Source organism: Vanacampus margaritifer, chromosome 14 (assembly GCF_051991255.1).
Source record: "Vanacampus margaritifer isolate UIUO_Vmar chromosome 14, RoL_Vmar_1.0, whole genome shotgun sequence".
In the NCBI taxonomy this organism is placed as follows: domain Eukaryota; kingdom Metazoa; phylum Chordata; class Actinopteri; order Syngnathiformes; family Syngnathidae; genus Vanacampus; species Vanacampus margaritifer.
This window is the reverse complement of record NC_135445.1, coordinates 16315793-16328603: the sequence shown is the minus strand read 5'-3', so window position 1 is coordinate 16328603 and position 12811 is coordinate 16315793. Positions and strand designations below refer to the sequence as shown.

Sequence of the window (12811 nt, the reverse complement as noted above, 5' to 3'; positions counted from 1 at the left end):
ATCGATACCTCCAGATTGATAAAAATTCCCATTAAAAAAAAAAATTAAAAAAAACAATGACAAAATTTTAAAAAGGGCTTATCCCAATTCCTTCTGATCGGTAATTCTTGATCCTGATTAGAACAAGAGCTCAATATTGGAATCGGCCATCGTCACAAGTACCGTACTAAACACGTAATTAAAATAGGGCCATGTATCGGCCCGATACGTACACAAAGAAAAGATACCTTGATTGACACTGTCCAAGGTTGTCACACGTCCACTAGTGACAAATTTTCAGCTGTCACTCACATGAAAAAAGGCATTTTGGTAAATATGCTTACATCAAAAATAACTAGCATGCACAATAATCACTTTTTTTTAATGACAGGATCCAGCTGCTCAGATTCTCATGTGCAAATACTGAATGAGAATGTTAGCGAAGTCAGCATTAATTAAGAACATTGTTTCCGTCGCAGAATAAATGATCTGATAATCATTCATCAGCTAGCTTTGATCGCTTGAAATAAACAAAACAACGTGATCGTTCACAGCTCTCTTCGCTTGTATGGACTGCAGAGCCGACCCAATGAGAATGCCGAAATGTGCTCTTGCATAGAGTCCAGATGTTCAAGGATGTTGGAGTCAATGGAGACCAGATGTGGTTCCTCTCACCAGCATTAAAAGTGTGAGCCATCTCCATTGACAAATGCAACATTCAGCATGCCAAAGGATTCTTCTTTTTAAAAAATTTTGTGTAAACTTCTAAAAATGACAAATAAGAGCGCAGTGGATACTTATAACAAGACCAATTACCATCTTTGTTTAGAGTCCAGCTATTAAAGTCTGCATCTGACATGTAACCGCAGGTGTTGGCCTCAAAGTTGCAGGATCCCGGCAACAACTGCTTGTGGGCTTGGATGGCGGCTTGAGGGGAGAGGGGAGGAAAATGAGAAAACAGACTGAACGGCAAGTATGAATCACAGAAATTGGCATTAAACAAACATATCCTCATGCAACAGCACTGCCACCAACATTGAAAAGTACTCACCAACTAGTGCCAAAAGGCAGAACGGAAGCATTGCAATCATCTGTAATTTGAATCTCTGATAAGATAAGAAAAACAGAAAAGAAGAATCAAGTTTTCCCTTCAGCTTTGCAGACGGTCGTCTGAGTGTCTCTCCAGCTCACAGACTGGCAGCACACCGCAGACTGTCCCGAATGTGGAAGCGGCTGTGTGGACAGCAGAGCCGAGTGAAGAGGAGGGGACAGAGAGGGTATGAGGAGGAGAGTGAATGGGTGGAAACAAATGATGTGGGATGGAGAAAGAAAAGAAAAAGGAAGATGCATTGATACGAGGCAAGCTTTCAGCCTATACAGGACTTCCAAAGTTGCTTCTTAGAAATGTTAAAAAAAAAACAGCTGAAGTGTGGACAAAGGTGCTTTTGAAGCAAATTTCATCACCGTCATTCTAAATAGAGCAAAGTTCGGTACTATTAACAAAACAGTTAGATAACTTGTGCAGCTTCAATTGCATTTTGAAAAAATAAATCATTTTAATCACGACCGCCAGTTCTGAACTTTTGTTGGCTCTCAAGGAAAAATCTGTTCCACATCTGGAAGTTAATCCATCCTCCCATTTTCTATAGTGGGCGAGCTAATTCTGGAATGGTTGCCTGTCAATAGCAAGGCAGACAGCATGCCATGCAACCAAAACTTGTTTTCTTGTCATTCCAGAGGGCCTCTAATTAACAGTGTTTAGTTTAAAAGTGAGTCTCTAGCTTCAGTGAAAATTAAAAGGCCATGGAATTTACTTTGGGTTTTGCTAATAAATAGACAAAATCCTTCCGATTTGATGATGCTTAGAGTTGGCTTAGGCTTGACCTAAATCATCTCTTATGCTGCCATAGGCCGAGACTAAGGGGGATTTACCCAAGATGCAGAAAGCTTCTCTCATCTTCATCAGTTTATATCCTATTTATATGAAGGGTCAGTTGGTCTTTCTCCTTCCGACGTAGACAGGCCTGCCTTCAGAGATGCTGGCAAACACAACGCAACGTTTATTGCATATCACTATATCGAGATTTAACCACATTATTTTTGGAGGCAGCTGTGCCAACACCGACATGGTCCGTCTCCTCAGTCTGCTTGTCTTCAGCAGACTGTTTGCAGGCTTTTTTGTGCATCGCCTTGAGAAGAGACTTCCTTCTGGGACGACAGCCATGCAGGCCAAATTGAAGCAGTGTGCAGCATTGACAGGCCGACAACCACCCTTTCAACCTCTGCAGCAATGCTGGCAGCACTCATATGTCTATTTTCCAAAGACAAACTCTGGATGTGCACTCACCTTATTTGGCCGACCATGGCGAGGCCTGTTCCGAGTGGAACCTGTCCTGCTAAGACACTAGAACTAGATGGTCTTGGCCAATGTGCTGCAGCTCAGTTTCAGTGTGTTGGCAAACTTCATATAGCAGCCAGGGGTCTGCAACCTGTGGCTCTGGAGCCACATGTGGCTCTCGAGTCCCTCTTTTGTGACTCCCTGTGGATCTCAAAAAAATTTGTAGAAATTAATATGTTTTTACATATTTATTTTTATGCTTAGATAAAATATTCCTTAAATTAATTGATAATTTAGATAAAAAAAAGTATTAATTAACATTTAAAAGTTGTCGGAGTCTAAATATTTAAGAAAAAGATGAAAGATAGATGAACATTTTTTTTAAATTATCTAACAATATCCAAAAAGTGACAATAAAACATCCAGAGGAATATGAAAAGCCGAATTTCCCCACCAAAGTCTCAAAATTCATATTTAAAAAAAAAAAAAGTACTGGTAATACTCAAATGTCCAAAAAGAAAAGAAGAAATGCAGAAAATTACCATAAAATTGTCTCAAAAAAATGTCAGAAAATTAATTTTACAAAAAGTAGATAACATTTAAAAAGTAACTATAAAAATGTCTAAAAACAAAAGAAGAAACTTCCAAATTGACCATAAAATGTCTACAAAATAGTCGGAAAAATTGTATATATTAAAAAAAGCAGAAAAGAAAATGTTCAAAATGTAACTATGATTATTTGATGTCCCAAAACAAAAGAATAAAAATTCTGAAAACTACAAACAAAAAAATGTCCACAAAATTGCCACAAAAAAATAAATAAAATAAAACATGATAGCAAAAAAGGCAGGGGAAAAAATTAATGATAAAAAAAAGCCATAAAGTGTCCAAAAAATGATGAAAGGCAGAAAATTACTATAGTATACCCATATACCCCAGAAAAGTAAAAAAAAAGAAAGAAAGAAAGAAAAAGAATGAAAAACAATTTGCGAAAAAATTGCAACAAAATCCAAAAACCACACGACAAAAGGTAGAAGAAAATAAATGTCTATGCTGCTGTCACCTTTTTGTGTTATGGTGCAGCTCTAAGCTCCTTCATCACAATCTCTAAATGTTTTGTGGCTCCAGACGGATTTTTGGTTATTAATTTGACCTAAAGTGGCTCTTTTGACAGGAAAGGTTGCTGACTCCTGGCCTCGGCCATCAATTATTACGTTTTCTTTTTTCCCCAAAGAGTTCTGTGCTCAATTTGGACATTTTCATTTTGGGGTATACTCACTATTACTGATCTTTAACGGCTGTATTTTAAATTATTTTGAAAAAATAAATAAAATAAAAACCACAACTCTGCTATATAAGCTGTACACGGACTACTTTTCATTGTGTCAATGCCATTTCTTGAGTGTTATATAATTAAAAATCTGCAGAAAGACCCTTTCATAAGAAAAAATGAAATGTTTCAGCAAACAAAGCATAAATCATTAAAAACAACAACAACAAAGCTCATGGGCAGGCATAATTTTTCCTTGGAAAAAAACATGACACAACTTGGCATCAGTTTCTATCATTGAACATGTACTGTACTTTTTATTAGGTCTTATTTCTCTGGTAGTTCCTGGTTAACTTCCAACCTCACTTAATTATCATTATTCTAATTTAAATTAAATTTTCCAATGGATGTAGAGATGACTCAACCACCAATTATGTTCAAAAGGTCCAGCAGTTCCCTTTTTGAGAGTGTGACTCATTCCTTGCTGATTTATAAATGCAAATGACTCACACACATGCTTTCAAGTGAAGTTTAAGTGCTTCAAAAGAGTGAAAATATATACAGTTTTATTTTTCTTATAAATTAAAAGGATTAAACTGTTAAAAAGCATCCATAATATTGTTAATTTACTATTTGCCTTTACAGCGCAATGCCAAGAAAGAAGCCAGTCAAGATGTCTGATTTTCGCTACATGCGAGGTTCATGTTTTCATGATGACACAGCAATGGCATGTTCAAAGACGGAGATTTACAGCAGAGAGTGTAGAGGTCTAATCCCCGAGGAGCCTCCACCCTTTCCCTGGGAACACCCAACGATTCTGCTGAACCCCATTTCTCTAAACAAATGAAAAGACACATTAGCGTAAGACTCAATCACATTACATCATTTGATCAATACGGTACACTGAACCCTTGACCTCATCTGTGAGGGAATCTGTTTATCCACATTTACATTGACCATGTACGGTATCTATTGGTAACAGTCCAGTGATCATTTACTAGTTGTTTATAATCCTCATGACGTATGAAAATAGATGTGTGTATTTAGCATGTTAACGGCTTATACTCACAGACATATAACACTGTACATACGTACATCAATGCCTCATTGAGCGGTTTGGCTTGTTGCTGCGATTAGTCAGTGCATCCGTCATATCGTATGTGACAAATGTTCCTTATAAAATAATGCAAGTAAATAGACTGAACTCCAAAAATGCCTCCCATTAACCCACACACTAAATACATTTGGGAAACTGATAAGCACCAAAGACAACATATGTGACTTTTAGTCTGATGATATTAAATGTTTATTCCTCATATGTTAAGGATTTAGGTAAGCACCAAATCAATGTGTATACTTTTTAATGACTCCATAAGTGTTTACCACTTTGTAACACTGTTAAATTCATTTACTCGCAGCCATATTCACTAAAACAATCCCCTTCACTCCCGGCTGTTTTCCTGGATTTTGACTGATTTTGCAAGGCCCACAGAATATTGTGTTCTATTGCTATAAAAACATGAAACCTATCAAAAGAAATATTAAAGTCTCTTCTATCATTAGGGGGGGAAAAATCTGTTTCCGTTTTGTAGCAATTAGCATTAGAAAATAACTAAGTTTCATCATTATTCACAAATCTCTTTAGAATTTTGAGTAATTATATCATATTCGGGCAGCACGGTGGCTGACTGGTTAGCACGTCCGCCTCCCAGTGCAGAGGACGTGAGATCGAGTCCGGGCTTCGACCTTCCTGGGTGGAGTTTGCATGTTCTCCCCGTGCTTGCGTGGGTTTTCACCGGGTACTCCGGTTTCCTCCCACATTCCAAAGACATGCATGGCAGGTTAATTGAACACTCCAAATTGTCCATAGGTGTGATTGTGAGTATGGTTGTTCGTCTCTATGTGCCCTGCGATTGGCTGGCAACCAGTTCAGGATGTACCCCGCCTACTGCCCGAAGCCAGCTGGGATAGGCTCCAGCACCCCCGCGACCCTTGTGAGGAAAAGCGGTCAAGAAAATGGATGGATGGATGGATATATCATATTCATCTTATAAAAAGAAACAGGATCAAAAATTAGAAAAAAGACCTGCAAGATAAAATTAAACAATTGCCGGATGAGTATGCAATAAACCCAAATAACCAAACATGGACTGACTTATACTACAAAATACAAAAATACAGTTAGACAATGTTATCCAAAAAGACAGAGTGTATAATACAACAATTGAGATACAACAACTTTGAATATAATTACATATCAGGTAAATTTCTTGCAAACCAACTTCAACGCAATCGGAAAAAATCTCTTATAACGGCTATTAAAGGGACAACTGGTGAGTGTATACACAATCACCAGAAAAAAATAATCAAAACTATTATTGCAACCTATTCTCAGAAACTAACAAGCCTAACCCTGAGCATATTGAGGCAATACTCAGTAGCTTAAATATACCTCAGTTATCTACTGAATATAACGATATGTTAGATGCGTCAATGACTATAAACGAGCTGTACAGTGCTCTAGATAGTATGCCTAATGGCAGAGCACCTGGCCTGGATGGTTATCCGGCCATATTTTTTAAGCACTTTTTTTAAGAGTAGTAACATAAATTACATATGTCCACACATGAATACAGCAGCAATGAAACTTTTATTAAAGCTAGAAAAAGACCCCACCCTTCCGTCAAGTTCCCGTCCGAGTTCACTAATTAACACTGACATTAAAATTAGCGCTAAGGCCTTCGCATCTAGACTAGAAACAATAATCTCGACAATCATCGCTGCTTCTGTATTTAGCAATTTGTAACTAATGGTTGTGTTTTTATAGTCAGGAACCCAGTTGCTGCCAGCAGGATTGAGTAGACCACATCAAATGACACCTTACAGTCACCAATTCCTCAAGATTCACTTCCAATGGGCACTAAGGGTTAATATTCGGAATCACTGCATGCTTGTTGGTTAACTTTCTAGGTGCTGTCCCTCCTGGCCCGGCGTGGGCGACTCTGCCCCTCCTTTGGCTACTGGGTGGCGGCTGCGTCTCGGCCGTTTCCTGTGTCCGGCGCGGTCCGGCGCTCTGTGCCCGGCGACGCAATTCAGGGTGGGTGGGCCTCCGGGGTGCCCCGTGGTTCCCTCTCACCTCCCCCTTTCTCCCCCTTGCTGCCTCTCCCTCCTCACCTCCCCCCGCCCATCCTCCCCCGCCTACCGGTTCCTTCTCCCTCGTCACCCTTCCTCCTCCTCCCCCCGCTTCCTGCTGCCCTGCCGCCCCCCGTGGGGGAAGCGAGGGGCTGGTGGGGTGCCTGGTGAGCCTGCCGTGCTCCGTCCTGCTGCGTTGGGATGGGGGCGCCATGTTGGGGTGGGGGGTGCTCCGGGCTCCTGGGTTTGCTCTCCGGCCTGTGGCCCCTGCCGGGCCCGGGGGTTGTGCCCTGGCGCTGCCGAGGTTTGGGGGTCACTGGGGGGTTGTGCTTGGCCTGTTCTGGCCCGGGTCAACGGCTCCCCTCTTTGGTGGAGGTTTTTCATGCATGCCAGATCCACCACACCAGCATCTACCGAAATTCAAACACAATCTGCTTCATTTTGTGGTTGCTGAATCGGTGGAGGCTGATATCTGTGGATCTCACTCTGCTTCATCTATCCTTCCTTCCTTTCTTTAGTCTTTCCTTTGAGCTCTTGAGGTTTCTCTAATTTGTTAGAATTTATATGCTTCTGGGGTTGGTGAAAGATTCTGTTTTTTAACCCCGTGTGTAGTAGGTGGTTCCTGGTTGGTGCTGGATTTAACTTTTCTCTCTTTTCTTTGATCACTCCTCGAGTCTGACAACTTCACGACTATCGGGATTCTGAAATATTCAGTTTAGGTGAAGGGTATGGGTATGGGATTTTTAATAGGTTTCAGGTGAATTAATGAGCACAAACTCACACGCACACACATATGCACACACGCACACACACACACACACACACACACACAGACACACACACACACACACACACACGCACACACACACACACACACACACACACACACACACACACACGCACACACACACACACACACACATACTCACACACAAAAGATAAAAACAAAAAAAGAGAGAGAGCAATGATGATGACATGTTGAATCGGTAAGATTACCAAATGAACAATACTGAGTTCTCAGAAAACAAAAAAACAAAAAACAATCTGAGTGATTGAGTTTTTTTTTCAACATGGTCCTGGTTCATTTCTTATGCTCTGCTGCCACCTGCTGGCCGTTTGTGTAATAACTACCAGTTCTTCAACCGTTCTTTGCAGTTGAGAGGTTGCATCAAAGCTTTTTGTATGCTCTAGCATAAAAAAACATTAAAAAAAACATATAAATGCGTCTTTGGGACATTTAAAACATTTAAAATAGAATGTATTTATACGCTTTGGGGAGCAAATGAGTTAATGTGATGATACACTGTGTCTATCACTAGAATCTGGAATATAGATGTAAATGTAGACACTAACTTTTATATTTAACTCTTCTGTCATTTATGGAAATAAAAGTTTGTTCAGAACGGTAAACTTCAAGGTGGTGGACCGAATTATGCCCGAAATGAGTGCAGACTACAGACAGGAGTATGTGCTAATTTTTATCTATCAGTTCATTTAAAGTGTTATGTAAGAAATTCCTGTTCACTCCCTTAAGTCTGCCAGAGTTGTCATCATGGTGATAGGCGAAAACAGATAGATCCAAATGCGGATTGGTTGACTTCAGGAGGGACTGGGCAAGATAAGATAAGATAAGATAAGATAAGATAAAATAAGATAAGATAAGATAAGATAAGATTCACAGTGTTACCAGCAGCAATACACATCGTTACACATCATATATGAATAATATATTTGATCATAATCAATGTATATGACTGATGCGTATAGTAAGAATCGATTGGGACGGGTTACTAATAAGCCATGGCTTCTACCCGTCAGCCCTTCTTTCGGATGTCAATGTTGCAAATGATATTATATGATCGATGTAACCTGTAATAATGTGTCCGAAAGGAAAAAATAAAATAAAACAAACAAAACAAAACAATATGTATCACAAAAAAAATACTTATATAGCCCATAGGTGAATGAAAACATATAACACAGAAGTGCAAATAAAGATGGCATCATCATCACATTTGTTAAATTTGAAATTAAAACATCACATCACACCACATCAATTGTCTTCCGAGAGTACAGTTTCAGTTTACTGTCTAACAGCAGTGGGCAGGAAGGACCTTCGGTACCTTTCCTTGTTACAGCGTGGGTGAAGAAGCCTAGCACTAATGGTGTTCTCCATGGCTCAAACAGTCCCGCACAGGGGGTGGGAGGCGTTCCCCTGGATAGATGACAGCTTTGTCACCATTCTCCTGTTGCCTACCACCTCTACCGTCTCGATAATGGAGCCCAGAACAGAGCCCGCCTTCTTCACCAATTTGTTCAGTCTCTTCCTCTCCGCAGTTGAGATGCTGCTGCTCCAGCAGACCACACCTTAAAATAAGACTGAGGCCACCACCGAGTTATACAAGGTCCTTAATAAGTCCTTCGCACCCCGAAGGACCTCAGTCTACGTAGCAGGTATAGTCTACTCAGTCCTTTTTGTACAGAGCCTGAGTGTTGTCAGTCCAGTCCAGGTTCCTATTAAGGTGAACACCCAAGTACTTGTAAGAGTCAACTATCTCAATGTCTATTTCCTGGATGTTCACCGGAAGGGGGTGGGTTAAATTACCTTTACTAAGGCGAAAATCCACCACCGGGTCCTTAGTTTTTCCTGCATTAATCCAGAGGCGATTTTCCTCACACCAGGCCACAAAGTTCTTGTTCAGTTCTTGGTACTCTGTCTCATCTTCATTGTTGATGAGAGCAATGATGGCAGAGTCGTCCGAGAACTTTTACAGGTGGCAGTTCGTCGGCTGTGTAAATGGTGAACAGAAGAGGTGCTAGAAGAGTCCCTTGAGGTGCCCCCCGTACTGCAGATCACCGGATCAGACACATGGCCGCTCGTCTTCACATACTGCCGCCTATTGGTGAGAAAGTCCAGAACCCCTGTTGGTAAAAGACCGGGAATTAAACCCGGGCCGCGGCGGTGAGAGCGCCAAATTCTAACCACTAGACCACCAGGGAATGGTGTACAAGTGAACACTCAGTGAAACCATAGACATTTCTGGTTTCGGTTTGTACGTTACCGTGGAGCTGTGATGAAACCTCATATTTGCTGCTTGGAGACATACCAACTGTTTTCCAGTCAAAGCCAGATCTCACTGAATTAGAACTGATTGTATTTCATCATTACAACATCATTTTGTTATTATAGTTTAAACTTTGGGGATAAAACTAAGAAGTTCCATTTCGTCGCTGCTATGTGGAAAACACTTATGTCCATCTTTTTTCTTTTTTTTTATGTTTGTCCCATTTTATTTGTATAGGACTTTTCTATACCTTCACACAACATCAGGAGCATATTGCCGCTGCTATGTGAAAAACACTTCTGCTTATTTTTTCCCCATTTTTATGTTTTTGGGATGAAACTAATGAAGACAATACAAAAAACTAAAAAAAAAGAAAAAGAAGAAAGAAACGAAAATGAAACGGACGTCGGTGTTTTTCACGTAGCAACGACGATATCCTCCTGATGTTGTGTCATCATACGTGAATGTGGAGACATTATATTACAATGAAGGTATAGAAAAGTCCTATACAAATGAAAGCCCTTTATTATTGGGATCAACAAACCCCTCCACTACCATAAGGTGACGGCTCAGGGAGATTTATGTACATAATACTGTGCTACAGTAAATTCCAGCAGTGAAACCGGCCTCCAAACAAAGGAGGCTTTTCTATTTCATTAAAATCACAGTACTAAGAAGCTACTTCAAATAAGAAAGAGTCTTTATAACATAAAGGGTACAAGGGTCTACAAAAAAAACAAGAACGAATATTAAGCAAAGGTGTGTTTCTGTAAAAAGTGTTAATTTGTGGAATCATTTTGGAACTGGCCTGAAAAGATGTCAGTCACTTGCTGAATTTAAAAAAATGTTTAAAAGCAATTTTTTTTAAAAAATACTTAATTTAGACATGAGCTGTTAAAATTGCATAAATGTTTTTTTTTTTTTTTTTCTAGATGTATGAGATGTAGATATGATTATGTATGTATGAGTGTAATGAAAATTGTATATGTGAGTATGAGGATATGATTCCTAAATGTATTATGGTATATGCCTATGAATTTCATGTCGGCTACATATGTTGCTGGCAAATGTGTGCATGTCAAAGTGCACTTGTATACATCACCAGATTTATACATTTTTCTTTTATTGAAATACATTAACCCATTATTGTGTCAATAATAATGGGTGAAATAAGTCAAAACACAACGAATAAGGGGTTGGACTAGATACGTTTTCAACTTCTTCCTACTCCCTTTTGAACATGTAAACCGTGACTAATGATGATTGTATATGTTTTTTTTTCTTCTTTTAAATATTTATTATTATTATTTATTTACTACTTGTTTACATGTTCAATAAATAAACAAACAAAAAAGTAACTACTTTGTACACTTTGTATAAAGGTGCTTTATGAAGTTCAATTCATTTATTGTACTTATTAGTTTATGGGGCAGGTCTGTCACGTGACATGGTAGATGTGCTGATTATGTATCAATCAATCAATCAATCAATCAATCAATCATCATATGCATGCAATCTGTGTAATATGATGTACATATTATATTAGAAAGTGTCAAATAATTAGGTAAATAGGCTTTTAAATTCCAAATCACTAAAAAAATTATGACATGAGGCAAGTTTATTAGATATATTCATGTTGTACCTCACAGCTGTTAAAAATGAAAATACACCACATTTGTCACCACTTGCTCTAAGTACTCATTATCTCATGCGCATGTTTGAAATTTTTGCTATTGCTTTAAATTGAGGCCATAGGTTTTCTGCATGAGAAAACATTATAAAAATCTGCAATGGGCCAATGAAACATTGATGTGCTTTAATGTGTTCATTCGGCGTAACAAATCACTAATGACACTATGTGTATTGTACAGTATAGCATAATTTAAGCATGTGGGGAGAAAGCACCAGTAATTATTAATACCCTCTCTCAAAATAGAATATGAGTAAAGCAGACTTATAATATAAGATGGTTGAATTCCATGAATTAACTATGAAACATTCATCCCCAACAGCTTCATGATATCTTGGATGTATCACATTACGCCTCACGCAAATCCATACCCATTTTGTTCATCTTTAAATATGTCAACCATGGTTCGTGATTGCACACCATCCTTGTCTTATGCGGTTGTTGTCACGGAAACAGGAAGGCTGTAACTGACAATTTTTTCTATATTACAACAGAGGTGGTGCAGGCACTATTGATCTCCGCCGTGAAGCCTGGAGTGACACTAAAATATGGATTAATATGTCAGGAGAGAACACCATTAGGATACTTCACACTCCGCCCACCATATTTGTCTCAATAGTAGCTTATACTGTACACGGCTCATTTCATTGCAATGCAGTAGAGAGGTTGAGGTTAGATGTTGAATCTAGCCTTCCTGTTTGGAGTCTGCAAGGTTATTGTTTGAGACCCCTAAAATAGGTTTTCATCAGGATACGTCAAAATTTTGCCCCCACTAATCAAAACATGATAATGTGATTAACCTAGTGTTTGTTGAATGTGAATTAAGTAGAAAAATCCACCTTTTTGGCTGCCATTGTGTCCTGTACTGCCACCTGCTGTCAACTGAAATTGACATCACCGAGCTCACGGGCTCAGTTTGTGAATGTTATGTGACCAGACCCGGAAAACAGGTGAGCTGTGAGAAGCAAGATATTCCCTTTCGATTCCCTTTCAGTTACAAAATGATTTGTGGTGACTACAGTCGATCAAAACTATATGCTGCATTTGAGAAAGGTAGGAAATTGGATTTATCCCACTTGTATTGTCCCAGTTTCGACCTCAAAGTGGTCGAGGCAAATGTAAACAACAAAGATGGACTTTTTTGTTCTGGTTAATTAACACAGGCATTCCAAATCATGTTGCATAACTAAATTAATGACAATGATTGACAATCAATAAATAAATATTAAAAAAATAACTGTTTTAACTCCAAATTATATTTTGCCATTTACTGTCTGTCTTCATGGGGGTCGACATTGTCAAGTGACATGAGATTGAAGCCGGTCGGTGAAGTCGGA

The 12811-nt window shown here is 39.1% G+C and overlaps 1 protein-coding gene across 2 annotated transcripts in view; it reads right to left on the bottom strand.

Annotated features, from left to right (window-relative positions):
• Positions 1-12811, bottom strand: part of LOC144063671 (MAM domain-containing protein 2-like) — a 30268-nt gene that overhangs the window by 16481 nt on the left and 976 nt on the right. The window contains exons 2-3 of one of the 2 annotated variants that reach the window (XM_077585427.1): positions 1031-1085; positions 796-906 (exon numbers count right to left, since the gene is read on the bottom strand). In XM_077585427.1, coding sequence (XP_077441553.1) covers positions 796-906; positions 1031-1070 — 151 coding nt within the window. In that variant the 5' untranslated portion in view covers positions 1071-1085. Of the gene's footprint in view, positions 1-795; positions 907-1030; positions 1195-12811 lie in introns of those variants that run through there. The other variant, XM_077585426.1, reaches the window with a different exon arrangement.